The sequence below is a fragment of the Pan paniscus genome, chromosome 14 (genome assembly GCF_029289425.2).
Source record: "Pan paniscus chromosome 14, NHGRI_mPanPan1-v2.0_pri, whole genome shotgun sequence".
NCBI classification, from domain to species: domain Eukaryota; kingdom Metazoa; phylum Chordata; class Mammalia; order Primates; family Hominidae; genus Pan; species Pan paniscus.
This window is the reverse complement of record NC_073263.2, coordinates 99,756,420-99,777,430: the sequence shown is the minus strand read 5'-3', so window position 1 is coordinate 99,777,430 and position 21,011 is coordinate 99,756,420. Positions and strand designations below refer to the sequence as shown.

At 43.1% G+C, this 21,011-nt stretch overlaps 1 protein-coding gene across 9 annotated transcripts in view; it reads right to left on the bottom strand.

Annotated features, from left to right (window-relative positions):
* The window catches only part of FARP1 (FERM, ARH/RhoGEF and pleckstrin domain protein 1), a 311,897-nt gene that overhangs the window by 191,545 nt on the left and 99,341 nt on the right, over window positions 1-21,011 (bottom strand). For 2 of the 9 annotated variants that reach the window (XM_063595981.1, XM_034936877.3), the window contains exon 3: window positions 16,623-17,426. The exons of the other annotated variants lie outside the window; for them this stretch is intronic. In XM_063595981.1, the coding sequence (XP_063452051.1) occupies window positions 17,208-17,426 (219 nt within the window). In that variant the 3' untranslated portion in view covers window positions 16,623-17,207. Of the gene's footprint in view, window positions 1-16,622; window positions 17,427-21,011 lie in introns of those variants that run through there. 9 annotated transcript variants of the gene reach the window in all.

Sequence of the window (21,011 nt, the reverse complement as noted above, 5' to 3'; positions counted from 1 at the left end):
TCCAGAGTTCAAGACCAGCCTACACAACATGGTAAAACCATGTTTCTTTAAAAAAAAAAAAAAAAAAATTAGCAGGGCGCGGTAGCACACACCTGCAGTCCCAGCTACTTGGGAGGTTGAAGCTGGAGAATCACGTGACCCCGGGAGGTGGAGGTTGCAGTGAGCTGAGATCACACCACTGCACTCCAGCCTGGGTGACAGAGTAAGACTCTATCTCAAAAAAAAAAAGTTGGGGGGGGGGGCGGGGGTGGGTACAGTATCAACCTATAGGAAGCAAAACTAGCACAAGGAGGGCAGTTAAAGGAATTGGGTGTCCCCTCCAGATCTCATGCTGAAATGTGACCCCAGAGTTGGAGACGGAGCCTAGTGAGAGGTGTCTGGGTCATGGGAGTGGATCCCTCATGAATGGCTTGATGCCCTCCCCATAGTAACAGTGAGTTCTCGCTCTATTAGCTCAGGAGAGTGTTGGCTGTAACGCAAAACGCACTAACAGGAATCATCTGTACAGAGAAATTCGAAGCATGCCCTGCTTCTTTCTCTTGCTTTTCCTCCACACCTACACAGCATGTTACATGTATCAAAAAGATATCATCTATGTTACAAACTCCCATATTTTTACAAACATCAGTCAATGTTCTTCCTATGACACCATAAATTCCTTCCCACACATAATTTATCCACCCTTCCCATTGTATTCAAAGCCCAAAGCAAACTTTCTAGGCAAAAAAAAAAAAAAAAAAAGTACACAGACATGCATACCGGTGGGCTGAAATCTAAAGAGAGGAATGTGATCTGGTCAACGAAGAGAGGAGGGGAGTAAGATGCTATGGACCAAAAGGTTGCATCCAATGGGAGGTCAAGGTGAACAGACACCCAGATGTCCTTCTGGAAGGCAACACTCTTTCCCCCAAGGATGGGCCAGGTCCTGACAAATCCCCAGTTGTTGTAGTCACCCACAGCTCGGGGCCAGGGGTCGCCCACACATGAGCTCTGCCAGCACTTCTCTGCGGGAGCCTGGCCCGGGCATCTCCTCTCTCGCTGCCTCAGGCCTCACCTAGAAAAGCAAAGCATGGGACCACAGCAGTGGTTCCTTCCAGTGTCTGCATGAGCAGCGTGCCCCATCAACAGCTGTCACCACGCAGCAATGCACTGTGCATTCCCATAGGATGCGGACACCAGAGTTTCCCCTTCCTCCCATAGAGCTGTCACACCTGTCCATCCTGCAGTCCTAATACACACCCCTACACAGAGCAGGATTAAATGTGAACACAAGTCCAGGATCCTGCAAGTCTCCCAGTGTCCCTTCCTCCTGCCTCGGTGTTTAACTGATTGACACTGAAGGCCCTGACTCTCTCCAGCCCCCTGGGATTTGGAATTGTGTCCTGGCCTTTGTAGCCTATCTGTGGCCTGACTCAACACTGTTCTCTGGGCTCTGGAAAACCTGACGAGAAGCAGATGAGAAGTTGATTTCAAACAGTGGTCAGCTTCTTGGCAGGACAGAGTGGCTAAAGCCAGAACGCAGCTTACGTGTTAGAACTCACAGCCTTGAAACAACATGAAAAAGCCCCTCTAGCTAAAGCATCAGGGAACTCTAAAAACAGGGGACCAAAAAGCAGGTAGAGTGAAGAGTGTGTGGGCAGCTTTATAAAGCAAGTGCTCGTGGGCCAGCTGGATTTGTCCCCATTGTTTTGCTTTCACAGGCCCAGAGTTGAGCTGGATTGAGTTCCAGACCTCTGTGTATCACTGACTGGGTCTTTCAGATGCTGCAGAGGTAACCAGGGAGGAATGGATATCTGCAAAGGCTAAACTCAGTGAGGATGAAGCTGACTACACCAAAATGGAATAAACTGAAGAACAACAAAGAAAAATGTTAAATGAAGCAGTGTTTCACCTATCAATAGGCAAGAGAGGGGTGTGTGAACCCATGATTAGTAACACCTTGAAATATAAGACAGACTTTACAGTCAGATGAGCAATGGGTTACTAAATACAACAAAACTCGAATACATAATACCTTCTTCATGCTGTTCAGCGCCTACCTAGAATTATAAGCAGACTGTGAAGTAAAACTTGTATTAGGAAACTTGATGAGGGGCGTGTGTGTGTGCTTTTTTAAAACTTGTATTTACCCAATGTAAGGCTTACTTATTCTAGAATTTTCCTTGAAATGGGCCGCCCACCTAGCAGATGCAATTTTTACACATTTAATATGGTCCAGAGCCCCAGTGGGTTAAAGAAGGAAAGAACTTTGAAGAATCAATTATTCTGATTCCCTTGTTTTATCAACATGGAAACTGAGGCTCAGAGGGTAACTGCCCCAAGGTCTTCTCAATACACACACACACACACACTTTTCAGGTATCTTTAAATTTCCCATTTCTCAAGCACCGTGAATATTCTACAGGCCACCTTCCCTTCATCCGACCTGAATCTTGGATCCTGATGTTTAAGCCAAGCTCCACCTGACTTACTCCAACAACCTCTGTCCCCTTCTTTTTCTCTCAAGCATGCAATAAGTCAAGCTCCAAGCAACCATCTTGGAAAAAGAAATCAAATGTTATTAGGAATATTTAGGAAAAAAGACAACTTGGAATATGCATTTTAAAAATTGAACACTGCCATTTTTATAATCAAACACTATAAGCCTCTGTGAAGATGGTGCCAGCTCACCAGCCAGGAAACCCGGGGGGCAAAACACTGGTCCCCTGCTCACGGTGAAACCTCTGGAGCCAAGCCTGAGGGAGGCCCAACACAGGGACATATGAGCAGTAAGACAGGCTGCACTTAAGCCCCGAGTGACATGCTGGGAGCCACCTGAGGACATTTCTAAGGCTCACTTAAAAACTAGTAAATGCAAGCTGCTGATACACACACACACACGTATATATGTGTGTATATATACATACTTTATAGATATGTACACTCTATATAGAGAGTATTATATATATACTCTATATATACACATAGAGAGAGAATATAAAAATATACCTATCTATTTTTTGAGACAGGTTCTCGCTCTGTTGCCCAGGGGTGACAGTGGCATGCAGTGTCACAACCATGGCTCACTGCAGCCTCGACCTCCCAGGCTCGAGCAATCCTCCCACCTCAGCCTCTGGAGTAGCTGTGTCTATAGGCACGTCCTACCACACTCAGATTTTTTTTTATTTTTTGTAGAGACAGACAGGGTCTCACTATGTTGCCCAGGCTGGTCTCAAACACCTGAGCTCAAGCAATCCTCCCGCCTCAGCCTCCCAAAGTGCTGGGATTACAGGCGTGAGCCACCAGGCCCAGCCCTGATGATTTTTTAGGTAAATCTGAAATCAAGAGCATTTTAAATTCTCAAATTCAATTACCAAATAAAATCACATAAATACATATGAAGGATCCTACCAGATGACAGCAATCCTGGGTTGCCTGATCTAGAATTTGTCATCTCATCAAGAGGGTAAGAAATTAGATGTCAGGCAGAGGATGAAAGAGCCTCAGAAAACAGTGAACAGTTGACCTTGGCTTTTTTTTTCCCCACAATAGAGATGTAGTCTCGCTATGTTGCCCAGGTTGCTCTTGATCTCCTGGCCTCAAGAGATCCTCCAACCTCGGCCTCCCAAAGTGCTGTGATCACAAGCATGAGTGACAGCACCCAACTGATTTTTCCCATCATCTTTGCCACTATTCAGATCTTTTACCTCAATCTGTACTCCTGGAAACTTTATCAAATTAAACAATACCTATTCAAGGTCACAAATTAGCAAACACGATGCTCACGTGGTCTGGTGTATTACCAGGACATGTTGATACAACTCTATACCAGGCAGTGATTGCATAAACTCTAAATATTCTTCAGAGTTAAAAGTACAGGGAGTCTGGAAAGGTTTCATGACCTGTCCTTCTCATGTTCTATTTATGTTTTTTCTTTAAGTTTACTTTTTAAATTGACAAGTAAAAATTACAGGCCGGGTGTGGTGGCTCATGCCTGTAACCCCAGCACTTTGGGAGGCTGAGGCGGGTGGATCATGAGGTCAGGAGATTGAGACCATCCTGGCTAACATGGTGAAACCCCATCTCTACTAAAAATACAAAAAAATTAGCCAGGCATGGTGGCGGGTGCCTCAGCTACTCGGGAGGCTGAGGCAGGAGAATGGCGTGAACCCAGGAGGCAGAGCTTGCAGTGAGCCAAGATCGTGCCACTGCACTCTAGCCTGGGCAACAGAGCGAGACTCCACCTCAAAAAAAAAAATTATATATATCAATGGTGTACGACATGATGTTTTGATAGATGTACACGCTGTGGAATGGCTACATCAAGCTATTTAACACACGTGTGACTTCACATCTATGCATTGTTTTCAACATAAAACATAGTAGCAAATAGATCAGAAGTTTTAGCTTGGATATCTCCACTGTAGCCACACATCAATGAGGGTCCTACTTTTTTTTTCTTTTCCCCCTCAAGATGGAGTCTTGCTCCGTCATCCAGGCTGGAGTGCAGTGGTGCAATCTCGGCTCACTACAACCTCCGCCTCCAGGATTCAAGTGATTCTCCTGCCTCAGCCTCCCAAGTAGCTAGGATTACAGGCACATGCCACCACGCCTAGCTAATTTTTGTATCTTTAGTATAGACAGGTTTCACCATGTTGGTCAGGCTGGTCTTAAACTCCTGACCTTGTTATCCACCCGCCTTGGCATCCCAAAGTGCTGGGGTTACAGACATGAGCCACTGCACCCAGCCTCAGGGTTCTACTTCTTAAAGAGGGATTCAAACAGATGTATAATAGATAGTGCAGAAAGAAGGGCGTACAGAATGAGGAGAAGGTAACAAAACAGACGAGGAAAAGAAGAATGTGTATTTTTGACAAAATTAGACGTGTCAGTGAGAAAGATTAGCAAATCCTATCACATTCCCTCTCTCCCTTCATAAAATCCTACCAGGTCCAAAAGCTTCCAGAACACATTTCCATCGTACCAGATTATTGACACTGCCAAGACTAGTGTTGTTTTAAATACACAGATGAGTCCATCTCCAAAAAAGCTTGAGTTAAGTTGATTAAAATGCTGTGTTTTTTAATCACAAAGTTTTCCTTTGTATTCAATGATATTTGGAAAATTTTAATATCTGAAGTGTGACGAGGGAATAGTGATTATGTTGAAGAACGCTTGATCTTTTAGAGAAGTATACTGAAATAATTATAAATAAAACCAAACTTTCCTTCAGAAGGGAAATCTTTTGATATATATATATATCCACATATATACATATATATACCCACATATATACTTTGAAAATTATTGTTATTATTTATCATTCTTTTTATTATTGTTCCTTGTAAAAAAAAATTGTAGTAAGGCCAAGTGTGGTGGCTCATGCCTGTAATCCCAGCACTTTGGGAGGCTGAGGCGGGTGGATCACTTGAGGCCAGGAGTTTGAGACCAGCCTGGCCAACACTGTGAAATCTCATCTCTACTGAAAATACAAAAATTAGCCAGGCATGGTAGCATATGCCTGTAATCCCAGCTGCTCGGGAGGCTGAGGCACAAGAATCACTTGAACCTGGGAGGTGGAGGTTGCAGTGAACTGAGATCACGCCACTGCACTCCAGCCTGGGTGACAGAGTGAGACTCTGTCTCCAAAAAAAAAAGAAAAAAAAAAAAGTGGTAAGATGCACATAACACAAAAATTTATCATTTTTAAAGGTACAGACCAATAGCAGTAAGCACACTTGTCATAGTGGTGCAGCCATCACCACCATCCTCTCTAGAACATTCTCATCTGGCAAAACTAACTGTGTATCCATTAAACGACTCCCACTTTCCCCTCTCCCCTGCCTCTGATAACCACCATTCTTCTCCCCATCGCACATATATTTCACAGACCTCACTTAATTTCATGAATTCAGAATTGATAACTTTTTTAAAAACCTCCAATTTTAAATACTGATTCATTACCTAAAATATAGCACAACGTCCCTATTCACTTTCATTCCTAACAAATGTTTATCAACATTTTAATACCTGTATAGAATGACGAACCGTAACTTAGTGGACCTATGATTTTCTTTGATCATTAACCACACTTTCACGAACATCTTTGCACGGGCATTTCATTTCTACCAGCTCTGTAAGAGCACCTCCTAGAAGCGAACCTGCTGGAACAAAGCTGTGCACATTCTTAAGATTTTTGACCAGTTGCCAAATGGCCCACCAGAAGGGTTGTTGCTTTAACGTTTACTGGTGTTTCTAATGTTCAGACAGATTGTTCTGGATTTGGGGGCTGGGAAGGGAGGCTGACTGCGCACACAATGGCCTACAGTTCCAGCTACATGTTTCTACTACGCTTCCTTTTCTTGCAGTCATAACAGAACTTCCACATGAGCTCTGCCTGACATACAGTATAAGAAATCCACAAAGGTCAAGCACAGTCATGAGCTAGGAATCAGATTTCCAAAAAGGTCTTTGTTTTATTAAGAAAGTTGAAGGTATGATCTTACCCTTTGCTAACTTTTAAATCTGCTAGGTAGGGGAACTATAAAAAAGACAAACAAAATATATTTTCCATCTTATTCATATTACTAACATCTTTCAAAACCAACCCATGAAGGCAAATACAATTAAAAAGAGCATTGTTTCATAATATTTTAAGGTATCGGCAAAACACTGTATTTTACAACACAGCAACCACTAGTTTTTGGTTTTGTTTTTTTTTTTGAGACGGAGTCTCACTCTGTTGCCCAGGCTTGAGTGCAGTGGCGCAATCTCGGCTCACTGCAAGCTTCGCCTCCCGGGTTCACGCCATTCTCCTGCCTCAGCCTCCCGAGTAGCTGGGACTACAGGCGCCTGCCACCATGCCCGGCTATTTTTTTTTCTATTTTTAGTAGAGACGGGGTTTCACCATGTTAGCCAGGATGGTCTCGATCTCCTGACCTTGTGATCCGCCCGCCTCCACCTCCCAAAGTGCTGGGATTACAGGCATGAGCCACCGCACCCGGCCACAGCAACCACTTTTACATTTACAAGAAAAATGCCAGTTTAACAACACTGCCTACAATTTTTTTGTCTTGGCTATTCATTGAGCTTATCTGAAGGTGGCCAAAGGGGCCCTAAAAAGAGACCTCCCTCCCTACTGTTGTTTTACCCAAAATCTCATTTCTCAAATGAAGCCACATTCTCAGGTTATGGAAGTTCATTGTTTCATAAATTGCTCCTACAAGTAAAAAATTCTTCCTTTGTTTTTCAATGCAAAATAACCTTTAAAAAAAAAAAAAAGGAAGATGCCACAAAAGGATCTTGTAGTAAATATGTCTCTTTCTTTGCCCCAGCTACAGCCAAGCTAGTGGTTCTTCTCCATGAAATGGTTCCTGAATATCCCATCATTGCTTTCCCATTCCCCCACTGCCATCGGTTATACTAACATATGTTTTCATTTATAGCATCATGGACATTCTCTAGACAGTCAGTCTGTTGAAAAGAAATTAATCCCAGCAGTGAGCTCAGATCCTGAATTCTCAGCAGTTTCTTGTGAATTCATGGCTAGGCTATTTCTGCTGAGGCTGAATCTGAATGTGTAAACAGCTGGCCAGGCTACACCGCCATGCATTTGGCTTAAATCACATTCTGCACTTACAGCAACACAGGCAGAAGGATACACTTCTCATCAGTAGACGCTCCACAAATACAACAGACACAATTCTTCGTGCTCATGATCACTGGGATAGAATACCCACTTTTTATTGAGCACCTACTAGATGCCCAAAACTGTCTGATCATTTTACATGTGTTATCTAGTCATTTTGCAGGCACCATTATTAACACACAAGGAGAGAGATACTATTCTCATCCACACTTTACAGATGATATAACTGGCACTCACTAAAGTTAAGAAATTTGTTCAGAATCCCACAGTTTTTAAGAGCGGAGCTAAGAATTAAACTGTCATCTCTCTTCAACTTCAACCTCAAAATCCAAAAATGACACAAACACCAATAATGGCATGTATTAGTGCATCATTATGAGATGAGTATTTGGGAACAAGTGAGGAGAACACTTAGTGCTTTTCAGGGACACCCACACACTACCGACTGCCCGCTCAGATTATCACTTTGCCCGGAAACTCAGAGGTCCCATAATGATGGGCAAATGAGTTGGGGTGGTCTCAGAACCCTGAAATGATCACACGCATCAGAAGTACAGAGTGGTATTTTCAAAGCTGTATATAACTATGCGATGAGCCCCACTTTGTGTTATGAAGAGCCAAAACTGCCCATCAATTTGTTCCAAACCCCACATGGAAAGCATGCATGAAAACTGTCATACACACACAAACAAGACAGTGGATTCTGACCTCAAACCCATAAATTCTGCCTCCACCCAGGGCTCTCTTCATTACAGCAAACCTAAAACTAACCACATGGCCCAGTTTCCATGAAATGTTTGCTATGAACTGATGCAGCAACTATAAAATAAAAGGCCAAGAGCAGAGCACATCTGGCTGGAAACATCTGGGCTGGAAACCGAGCTCAACGATGACTTAGCGGTGCAACCTTGGATGAACGCAGCAAAGCCCACGGCAGTCTACACTTCCTACTTTGTAAGTGATGTGTTGTTATAAATACATCATCTCGCTTAATCCTCACAACCACCTTTTGAGGTGGAGACCATCATCCTCATTTCACAAATGGTGAAACCCAGGCCACAGTTTAAAAGTGGCAGAGGCAGGCAGGGTCCAAATCCAGTTTTTGTCTCACATCAAAGTCTTTGATCTGAGTCTCAGTTTCTTCACTGATAAGCCAGATTGGGATATCTGACTCATGCGGTTGCTATGGGCATTTCCTGCAAGAGCATCAGGAAAATCCTCTGCAACAGCACTCAGTCAATGGCAGCTACTGAGACTTTTATTACCAATCACTGGCATCATCTTCTGCAGCCCCAGCAGTGGGTTAAGAGAAATAAAAGGCTAAACTCAGGACTACTTGCCAACAAGCATTCAAAAGCATTCCTTAATGCTTCAGATTAATTTTCATCTCCCTCAACACCCTTTTTAAAGATCAGAAACTTAACATTTTTCCTTGCTGGACAAACTTGGCTTGAACATTGCTTTCGTCGCAGACTAAATCAACATACAGCTATTAATGCACCACACTCGCTACTTTGAGTATGGGTGCCACCAGGGTTCTCTCCAACCTTTGGAATTCTACGCAGTCATAGCTAAGTAGCTAGTTTTGTTTTGATAAAAGCTACTTTAAAATCTCAGGGGCCTATGCTTGCCAAAATCAAGTTGAAAAATGTTGGTGTCAAACAATTTGGAAGTATTTTTCTAAAAATAACACCCTGAGAATCTGAGGCAGATATATTTTCCTCTGAAGTATACATGATCACCGGGGCTCACTGGGTCGCTGACTTGAGTGTTAGAGCAGGATGATAGATAATCTTCCTTAAAGAACAACACTGGACACTTTCTTTGACATTGACTTACATCCAATTTCAGGTCCTGGGAAGGCACAGGCAACTAAGTGGGTGGGTATTAAAGACAAAGGTCTTCAATAAATGTTTAAAGAACACAGTACAGAGATGCCTGGCATTTTGGAGGGCACATTCTACAGCAGCCTGTGAGAGGAAATCTCAGCATCTGGTAGCATCCATGAGGGTCAAGCCAGACCATCTGCCACCAGGGCACTCCTGTCCATTAGCTGGGCCATTGTTGGCTTGTCTTTGAGGTACGAGTCAAAGTAATGTGAAAAAGTCATCTTCACTCTGTGTTGGGGTGGGTTTTAATTTTAATAAATGAAAATATTCAGGTAATGAACGCTCTATTGAACCTACCCAAGAACATGAATGTGAACCTGATAAGAGCCACGCTGAAGTCTTAAGTTATTGAGTCACATCACATGCACTGATTTTCTTTTAGTCTTATGAGTCTCACATTGAATAGTCAGGAAATCTGAACAGTCAAAATGCAAATGGGCATTTTGAAAAATTCATCTGATAATAAAGTCATTATAACTCTAATCTCCTGATATGCTAATACAATACATATTATTAACATTGTTGTTAAATACATATATAGGTGGGCACGGTGGCTCACGCCTGTAATCCCAGCACTTTGGGAGGCCGAAGAGGGCAGATCACTTGAAGTCAGGAGTTTGAGACCAGGTTGGCCAACATAGTGAAACCCTGTCTCTACTAAAAATACAAAAAATAGCCGGGCATGGTGGCAGGATCCTGCAATCCCAGCTCTTCAGGAGGCTGACGCAGGAGAATCGCTTGAACCCAGGAGGCGGAGACTGCATTGAGCCAAGATTGCGCCACTGCACACCCTGGGCAACAGAGTGAATGAGACACCATCTCAAAATACATACATACATACATACATACATACATACATACATACATATAATTAGCTATATTACTATCCAATCTGCTATCTTTTTATGGTTTATCATGGACTTTATCAAATTGCGTGATGCCAACAGGTGATGCTGGAGGGCTTTGGTAGTTGTTTGTCCTCCCTCTTCCCTAATGGGGACTTTTTTTTCTTTTTTTTTTTTGAGATGGAGTCTCACTCTGTCACTCAGGCTGGAGTGCAATGGCGTGATCTCAGCTTACTGCAACCTCCACCTCCCGGGTTCAAGCCATTCTCCTGCCTCAGCCTCCCAAGTAGCTGGGATTACAGGTGTGCGCCACCATGCCCAGCTAATTTTTGTATTTTTAGTAGAGATGGGGTTTCACCATGTTGGCAAAACACGGTTTCACCATGTTGGCCAGGCTGGCCTCAAATTCCTGACCTCAAGTGATCCACCCGCCTCAGCCTCCCAAAGTGCTGGGATTACAGGCGTAAGAATACCATGCCCGGCCCCCAGTGGGGACTTTCTATTAAGCAAATAAAGTCGTCTATATCTCTTGCATAAAACCATCCTGAGAGTGCACATGGCCTAGAATCCTAGACAAGAAGGCAGAAGATATGAACTGTGGCCCCACCTTAGCCACCGTCTAACTGAATGACGTTGGACAAAGCACCTGTTTGAGCCTCATTTCTTTCTTTGAGAAATGGGCACCCAGGTCTTCCAGTTCTAACAGCTGTCCACTTCACTTCATGGTTCAAGAATAAGATTTAATATTCTTTATGATTCAAATGTACACACATGTATGTGCCTTATTCATACATTAGAAATCATCATTTTTCTAAGAATAAACATATTTATGTATTCACAAGTTCATAAACATCTATGAAGTCCCTGCTATGTGCCAAGCACTGTGCTCGAGCCTAGGACAGATCAAAGACCGGGGCCACACAATCCCTCTCCTTACGGCTAAGTGGGGAAGACAGGCACTGAACCAGTAATTTACAAACCAAATCATGCAGTGGTTTAGAATTACACACATGTGTTAAACTATAAAAAGAGGCAGATGAGTGACCAATACAGAATTTAGGCTGGGATTACTTCTTAAGGGATGGGGGTTAAAGTCTTCAGAGAGTGGCCCATACTGGTAGTGTTATATATTTTTTTCTTTTTCCTTTTCTTTTTTTTTTTGAGACAGAGTCTTGCTCTGTCACCCAGGCTAGAGTGCAGTGGTGCGATCTCGGCTCACTGCAACCTCTGCCTCTCGGGTTCAAGCGATTCTCCTGCCTCAGCCTCCCAAGTAGCTGGGATTACAGGCACCTGCCACCATGCCCAGCTAATTTTTGTATTTTTAGCAGAGATGGGGTTTCACCATGTTAGCCATGCTGGTCTCAAACTCTTGACCTCGTGATCCACCCGCCTCGGCCTCCCAAAGTGCTGGGATTATAAGTGTGAGCCACCGTGCCCGGCCCTCATATTTTTATTTGTTAAACTATACTTACACTTTTTATAGCCTCTTTTGTAAATATGCCATATTTCACAATTTAAAGTTTTGACAGATTATGTGAGAAAGAAACAAATCATGTACAAACCCAAAAGACTGGCATTATTGTACCTTTCTTTAGAACCTAAACCATTCAAAACACATACGGTTTCAGATTTTAACATCATTATTTTGTGACTTGAGATGGCATTTTAAAGAATGACAGACTCAGTTTTGCAGGTTTTTAAATCCCACATTTCTTTTCAAAGTGTCTGTGTTCCTCCGATTAAGTCACTGGGCCACCCCAATGTTTGGTGTTCAGAAATCATTGGTGAATCTCACGAGTAAATTTAAAGCGATGTATTTTCTCATACATATAAAATCATCTATTTTCTCTTTTATTAAATGCCTATCCTTTCAAAGGCTTAAAAGATTGAAAACTTAAAAATTAGGTTTTCAAAACAGGTCAACAATCTAAACCCTGATGAATTTTGAAGATTTCCAAAAGAAATTTGGGGAAGGAGCTGTCAAACATCGCATATGTAACTGAAGGGAGAGAGGTGGGTAACCAGACTGTTCATTTGCCCCTGGAATTTCATGTTGTCAATACCACCACGGGGAACCATCACTAAGAAACGGTATGGCCTCAGGTTTCTGTCTGTCTTTTTTCTTCTATAATGCTCAAAGACAGGTGTAAACACAAGGCCTGTGTGATATTTCTTTGGGAGATGTACATCTGGTTACCTTCCTGCCTCCCCGAGACATAGGCCTGAGTGACATTAATCATTCCAATAGCCAAACAATTTCTGTGTCATCAATGGGCCATTAGCTGGGTGGAGAACATGGTGGGGAAACACAAGACTTCTGCCAAAATATCTCTGTTGCCACAAGGAAAAAGTAAAACAGTAAGCAGACCAGAAGTTCTTTTTAATGATGTATTCCTCAAGCAAAAATCAGACCTCTTCCCTCAGTAATGGGCTGTAAGACTCTTGCAAAAAAGCGTCTAGCTTACAAGAGTTTAAGTTCTTACCATGTCACATAAAAGAAGTATCATATCATTAAAAATTTTATGTTCCCAAAAAAGTTCACCAAGTACATTAACAAGGAGCTATACTTGCAATATTTCCAAAGGCAAAGTTGTAACAGTAAAATATTTCAATTAAAGCATCACAAAAGATACCTGAAAATTCCTATTCGTCTAAATGAGCACCCATGGGTGCTCATTTAGTTGAAATACAGTCGATTCTCATTATTTGCTGTAGTTGCACTCTACATGGTCACCACTGAACTAGGGAACACTGAACTGTTGCGTCTAGGAGAAATACAAGATTAGATTCTGAGATCTTCTGTCATATTCTCATCAACTGAACAATATAAACTTGTTTAATGCGTGTTTCTGTTAAAAGACACTTTATTTAATATACACTGTTGACTCATTAATGTTGAATTAATGGCCAGTAAGTAGCACTAGAACTTATGCCTAAATGAAGCTTCCCTAACACCCGTTTTCTCTGTAAGGCACATTCTCAGCCTTCTTGTGCTCAGGAACCCTGGACAGTGCTTCTAGCACTACACTTCAGAGCCATTTTAAACAGTGAAATCACCAACAAAAAGCAGGAAAACGCAAACAAATCACGGCACTAACTAGATCATCAAAAAGGCACCTGTTTCCAGCGCGAGAGCTGAGACAAGAAGGCAGACCCTCATTTGAGTTCAGCTGAGAATGTGCACATTGGGCAACTCACATTTTTCTGTAATCCTGGGCAGGTCCACAAATGACCAGGAAAGCACCACAAGCTTGATTTGGGGACTACAAATTTTAGGGAGTAGGTGGATTCACAAATACAGAATCCATGAAGAATGTGTTATCCAGTGTGGTAAGGACTCAGCATATCCTAGATTTAACATTAATATCTAAAAGTATTTCTGAAGCTTCTCATGATTTCTTAAAACATGAGACATTTTGTTTCCTGACACTATCCCATCCTATAAAAGGATACTGTATTACGTCTATGGCCACAGGAAAATACCTTGGGGAAGCCCTCTACCCGAGGAGAAACAGCTCACATCACTGCTAGGAGGTATCTCCTCACCCCTCCCTCTACCCTCAGTGTCCCTGAGTCCACTATTAAATCTCATTCCACCCAAATACAGTAGAAAGAGTTCAAAAATCACAGAATATTTCAGAGAGAACTGGTTCACTATTTTTCTAGGTACTGCAAAATCTATCCTTTACTCATGCCAGATATGAGACAGAGGTGTCATTGGCCCATTTCTCTCATTACAGTTGCTGTTTGCTGGGCTGGACGGGGTTGCACCCATTGGCCTGTTTGGGAAGACAGGTCCGAGGTACCCGCCTCTCTGATGCTGAGAGAGGCTGCGAAGGTTGTTGTTCATAAAATTTGTTTCCTTCTTGGACCCTTGGCAGAGATGCGTTTCTGGTCTTAGTGTCAGGAATCTGCGACTCTTCTGAGAACTGGTTTATTCTCATCATACGACTGCTGATCAAGTGTCCAGCGTTCAATACACAGCTCTTCACAAGGATTGCTGGAAGCTGATGACCACATTCGTGGCTTGGTGGCATTCACTTTGTGAAGAGGCCTCCTTCTGGATGCTGCGGACATCTTGCCCCTGTTCTCTGTTTCTGTTTGCCCGGACTTTCTTATCGGCTCCCAATCCACATCATCTACACTCTGGCTCCTCGTGAACTGCCTGGAATCCGTTGAAGGTGGAAGCTGGGGTCAACCTACCAACCTTTGCTCATCTTCCTAACTTTCTCTGGGAAAGGTTCCTCCCCTGCCCTGGATCCCAGCAGAGCCCTGAGCTGTCTGTTGTATCCTTCTCCGTCTTCCCTCCTCCCATGTTAGTTCAAATAGCTCTCTCTGTTTCACACCACCTGTCCTCCCAGTGAGCTCCACTCCCCCAGCAGGGCTGCGGGGATGGATAGCCCAGCCAGTCATACTGGGGTGTCTGTCTGCGTTAGTGACCCGGCCTGGTCATTTAGAGCTTAGTGTGACTTTCTTAAAGGGCAGTTAAAGAACTCTATGTGGGGGCCAAAGTGGGCCCAGCCAGGGGTGTGGAAGGCTGCACACCACCAACAGAGTACACACCCTGGGCGTGACACTATTGGTAGATGGCACGCATCGTCTTCTAGGTGTAGAAAGGAACAGCTACTTTTTTTTTGGAGACAGAGTCTCACCGCCACCCAGTCTGGAGTGCAGTGGTGCGATCTCAGCTCACTGCAACCTCTGCCTCCTGGGTTCCAGTGATTCTTCTGCCTCAGCCTCCCGAATAGCTGGGATTACAGGCATGCGGGTTACAGGCATGCGCCATCACGCCCAGTTAATTTTTGTATTTTTAGTAGAGACGTGGTTTCACCATGTTGGCCAGGCTGGGTCTTGAACCCCTGACCTCAGGTGATCCGTCCACCTTGGCCTCCCAAAGTGCTGGGATTACAGGCGTGAGCAACTGTGCCCCACCAAGGAACAGCTGCCTTCTTAAACCCAGGAGTTCCAGCCCTCGGTTCTGTGTAGACAGTTGTATGCAGAAAGTGCACAGGCAGAATCCATGGGCTCAAGGAACAGCTGGATTTTTTAAAGCTAATTAACAATGTTCCATTTCAGGGCTCTGGGTAGAAAGCTCTGACAAAGCCACTGTTCACTAACGTGCTGTGTGCTTAGTGATGTCATTCTGTTTGTGGTGTAAGTACCTGGTTAAAATTAAGCTTTTCTAAATGCCTCCCTTATAGCATTGTTTCAGTACCCAGGACTAAGAACTTTGAGCTTTTTAGATTATCCCCAGAGGAGAAGGAGGGAGTATAGTATGTAAACACACACACACAACACTCACACACAAACACACAGGCACACAAGCAAGCACACACACACCACTTATTTTGAGACTCTAACAATGAAAACTGACAACCATGTTTCCTAGACAAAAACTATAGACTCTAATTTTTTTTTAAGTTACAAGAATCAGAAGACTAAGCTTATTTTTGCTGATCTACAGGTGAGAATTAAGAATTTATCTCAGCCGGGCGCAGTGGCTCACACCTGTAATCCCAACACTTTGGGAGGCTGAGGGGGGCAGATTGCCTGAGCTCGTGAATTCAAGACCAGCCTGGACAACACAGTGAAACCTCGTCTCTACTAAAATATAAAAAGTTGGCTGGGCATGGTGGCGTGGCGGCGTGCATCTGTAGTCCCAGCTACCCGGGAGGCTGAGGCAGGAGAATTGCTTGAACCCGGGAGGCGGAGGTTGCTGCGAGCCGAGATCGCACCACTGCACTCCAGCCTGGGTGACAGAGTGAGACTCCCTCTCCAAATAAAAAAAAGAATTTATCTCAAAAATCCTAAGAAGAATGGGATACATTTCTGCATTTTCTGTGCTGCTCGAAATTGTTACTGTAAGTAACCATGTAACACCTTTGTAACACAAAACAAGTTCTTCTTCTAAAGAATAGTTCTATTAACCCAAAAAGATTCCTCTTGTATTAATAATGAAATACACATCTGCTATTCTATCTAGCTCAGGCTTGATCATCCACTTCCTTTAGGAAGGAAAACTGGGGGAGGCTTTTTAAAAATTAAGCTTTGCGTTTACACAAGTAGAAAATGCCTCCTGTGTCACTCTAATTGTTTCAATTAAAGTACTCACTTCGTATTACTTAGTTGCTGCAGTGTATGATTTTGTCACATGAAACACTGAACATGGGAGCTGAAAATCTGTTTTCTCATTAAAATCAACTGTTCTCACATAAACATGCCACAAAGTGCTTATCAATAAGTTGGTAAGACAAACATGAATTAAAGTAGATCTGACTTTATTCGCCTTTCTAAATGGCTTTACAATTCACAATCCATTCTTTGAATAAAAAAGTTACACAAAAATTACTGTAGATTTCTCAGAACACAGTAATATGGTAAATGAGGTACTTTTTAAAAACTAAACCCTTTCAGGAATTAAACTTCAGCAATTTCAGTTAACATTTAAAAACTAAAGAATCTAATTAAGAGACCACTCAGGAAAGGAAGATGGTTTTTAACTTCTGCACTAGCAATAAACCAAATCCCTCTCTTTGGTCTAATTTATGGCTGGAATAGAAATGAATCTTCCCCTAGTGGCAAACAACCCACAGCAGTATTGCTTCCCTTTAAGAGGCACCAAATCTAGTAGATCAAACCAAGCCCCCTGGAGACCTGTTTAGGAGTGGATGGGCCCCTCTGTATGCAGCTTCACGTATCTGAGATCACATCTCTATCTACTCCTACCCAGCAGAAAAATCACTTATTGGGCACTGAAATGTGTTAATGTCACCTTTGAATTTAACTCTGGCCATTGCCAATCAATTTCTTTGAATGAAATAATGAAACAGGACTTCAAGTCCTGACTCAAAAAAGCTTAAGAAGCTCTTCAGTGACTGTGACCGCTAAGCTTCTACTTCCAGCCCAGTTTGTGTAAGAAATAGAGCCTGTAAGATGAGTGAGAATTCTGTCCTCTCCAAACTTCTCAATTAGACGTGAATGGTGCTTGGGCTTCATGGGGCATCTCAGTACCCAACCCGTCCAGGAGGAGCCGGTGGCTTTGAGGAAGGAGGATGAGGACACCATCTGGGAAGAGAGGAGAGCAAATGCTACTCCCTTGAAAAGGCGCTTTTTGTTGTTTTTTAAAAAACAGTAACAATAAAGAGACACAAAAAAGTTTTGGAGGTGATGGATATGTTTATTACCTTGACTGGGTGATGGTAACACCAGCTTATACTTATATCCAAACTCACCAAATTGTACACATTAGTTATGTACAATTTTTTATATACCAGATATACCTCAATAAAGCTAGGAAGTGGGGTAGAAAGGGTGTTGGCTGGGAAAACCAAAATGGCAATCAGCTAGGAATCTGGGATGGACTGTATTTTCATTACTAATTGTACCCAATTCTGTTCAACTTTAAAATTATGCAAAACTCTCCAGTGCTTACATGAATATATTCTCATTGAAAAGCCCTCTCTGAAATTTTAATGAAGTTCAAATGGCCCCAGAGAAATCTGCTCATTGATATTCCTTTTCAAGAGATTGCTTAGGAAAAAAGAAATCTAGAAATAAGATGCTCGGGGGAGAAAACTTGCTTCCTTTGTTAATTATTTTGTAATAGCACTATGAGTTTCACGTATTTTAAAGAATTTGGCTTAAAATTATATTGAAATTCCACGTGTATGGCAGGGAGTAAAAATTTAATACTCCTCTTGAAAAAGTCAACAGTGAATTGAACTTTAGGTCCAGTTTTTGTTACAAAATAACTGATAGTCAATACTACAATCTTTAACCCTGCTGGAAAAAAAGGGTGATTAATTACCTGAAAGGGCAATGCAAGTTATACAGATATATATATATATATATTTTTTTTTTTTGAGATGGAGTCTCTCTCTGTCGCCCAGGCTGGAGCGCAGTGGCACGATCTAGGCTCACTGCAACCTCCGCCTCCTGGGTTCAAGCAATTCTCTGTCTCAGCCTCCCAACTAGCTGAGATTACAGGCGCCCACCACCACGCCCGGCTAATTTTTTTTTTTATTTTTAGTAGAGACAGGGTTTCACTATCTTGGCCAAGTTCATCTTGAACTCCTGACCTCGTGATCCACCCCCTCGGCCTTCCAAAGTGCTGGGATTACAGGCGTGAGCCACCGTGCCCGGCCATACAGATTCTTCTTAATCAACAGGACACAGAAGAAAAAGAAGTCTCTCTTCATAACTGACTTTCCATCCTACAGAGCTACATGCATTGAGACTGGCACACATTCCACAATGCACCACGCTTTGGTGTATCTGAGACAGTCAAAGGAAATATTAAAATGAATGAACAAATTAACAGTTCAAAACCAAAGCCCAAATCTTAGTTTGGGAATCAACATCTTCCCAATTAATTTTTTATGGCGTTGTGGCACCTTATTGTTAGTTTGATTTTACAGTATCACAGTAAGTAACACTGAAAAGAAAATCACTACTTACTGATTATAAGCCTGGGCAAAATGAACCACAGTTCCTCATGGAAACAGTAAAACCTTTCGACATAAAATACAGCAAGTCTGGAGAATGAACAGCAGGTCTTGGGGCAGAAATAGCAAAAAGTGAGCAGTGAAGTACCTTTTCCACTTTCTCTGAGCTAAATGCCTACGACCTAAGTTCTTCCCACAGAAAATGCAATCTGAAGACAGATGTTGAACCTTGTCTTATTAGTGAAAGACACAGATAATGTAGATACACATATTAAAATCTTATTCTCTTCCAAAATATATTTATACAACTAAAGATAAAATTAGCCTTTCAAAAGCTTTCATGCATTACAAAATATTCTTGAATCATTTTTTACTATGTTTTTCCATAGCCTTACATCTTTCAAAATTTTATATTAAGTCCAGATTTCTTTGAGACAGGGTCTTGCTCTGTTGCCCAGGCCGGAATGCAGTGGTACAATCTCAGCTCTGCAGCATCAACCTCCTTGGCTCAAGCAATCCTCCCATCTCAGCCTCCTAAGCAGCTGGGACTATAGGCACACAGCACCACACGTGGCTACCTTTTAAATTTTCTTTGTAGAGATGGAGGTCTCACTATGTTGCCCAGGCTGGTCTCGAACTCCTGGCCATAAGAGATCTTCTCACCTCGGCCTCACAAAGTGCTGGGATTACAGGCATAAGCCACTGCATCTGGCCCCAAATTTTTTAAAATCCTCTTTAGGATGAAAAATGATCCCCTCTGAAATAAGTTTCCTATTTAGCTAATGAATGTTGAGTGCTATTCCAGATAAAAGCATGGAGAAAAACAGTTTCCATAAGGTAGTAAACACTAACGGTCCCTACGGCCTCGAGGGAGGGGGAGTACGCTACGAACATTCATCGAAATATGTTTCTTTAATAGATCTCAAACAACACTTTCAGGGTGGTCCATCTAAAAATAGGTTGTGTTTAATATAAAATGACTGCAAGCAGAGGCTGTCAATGCTGTTTAATATAAAATGACTGCAAGCAGAGCCTATCAATGCAAGACACATTGCTACATCTGTCACATAAAATAGAAAAACAAGCTGTACAGCAGAGGACCTGTCCATGGACCTCCCAGGCTCAAGCGATCCTCCCGGCTTAGCCTCCTGAGTAGCTGGGACTACAGGCACATACCACCGTGCCTGGTTAATTTTTTAAGTTTTGTTGTTGTTGTTGTTGTTTTTTAGACAGAGTCTCAATCTGTCGCCCAGGCTGTTGTGCAGTGGCGCAATCTCGGCTCACTGCAACCTCCACCTCCTGGGTTCAAGCGATTCTCCTGCCTCAGCCTCCCAAGTAGCTGGGATCACAGGCATGCACCACCACGCTCAGCTAATTTTTGTATTTTTAGTAGAGATGGGGTTTCACCATGTTGACCAGGCTGGTCTCGAACCCCTGATGACCTCAGGTGATCCACCCACCTCAGCCTCCCAAAATGCTAGGATTACAGGCGTGAGCCACCACACCTGGCCAGTTTTTAAAGTTTTTTGTAGAGACGACGTCTCACTATATTGCCCAGGCTGGTCTTGAGCTCCTGGCCTCAAGAGATCCTGCTGCCTGGGCCTCCCAAAGTGCTGGGATTACAGGCATGAGCCACCATGCCTGGCCCCATTTTTCTAAAAAGAGAAGCTTGCATTCTAGTCCAGACGTGCAGGACATGTCCCTGCAGAGAGGTGGTCTCTTCCATGTGCATGTTGTGGAGTCCATCCCATCGTGTGCAACATGCCGTATTTAAGGGCCTTGCCCATCAAAATGCCCCACACTCCCCTGGAGGTGCTTCTCAAAAGCTTCTGGGCCCCCAGCACATGCCGTCCACCTCCCCAGAAGCTCTCAGGCTCATCCTGCCAGCAGCACCCCAAGGACCCTAGAACTCTGCCCGCCACACCCACAGCCTTCTTGAAAACTCCACTTAGACCGCACCTCTGGCAGAAACCACCTCATTCCTGACTCTTCCCAGGGCCAGTTTTTGCATTCCTTGGCACTTAAGAATTTCGCTCACCCCATACGACAGTCCCTTATGGTTGCCCACTGTCTACACTCTGTTCTTTGACTGTCGTGTGCACGTGCTAGATTAGAATCTTCACTAGGGCGGGGATTCTGCCTTCTGCCTTCCTTCTCCTGAGTCACCCACCAGAGTCCTGCTGTGCATCTCAAACAGCAGCTTCAG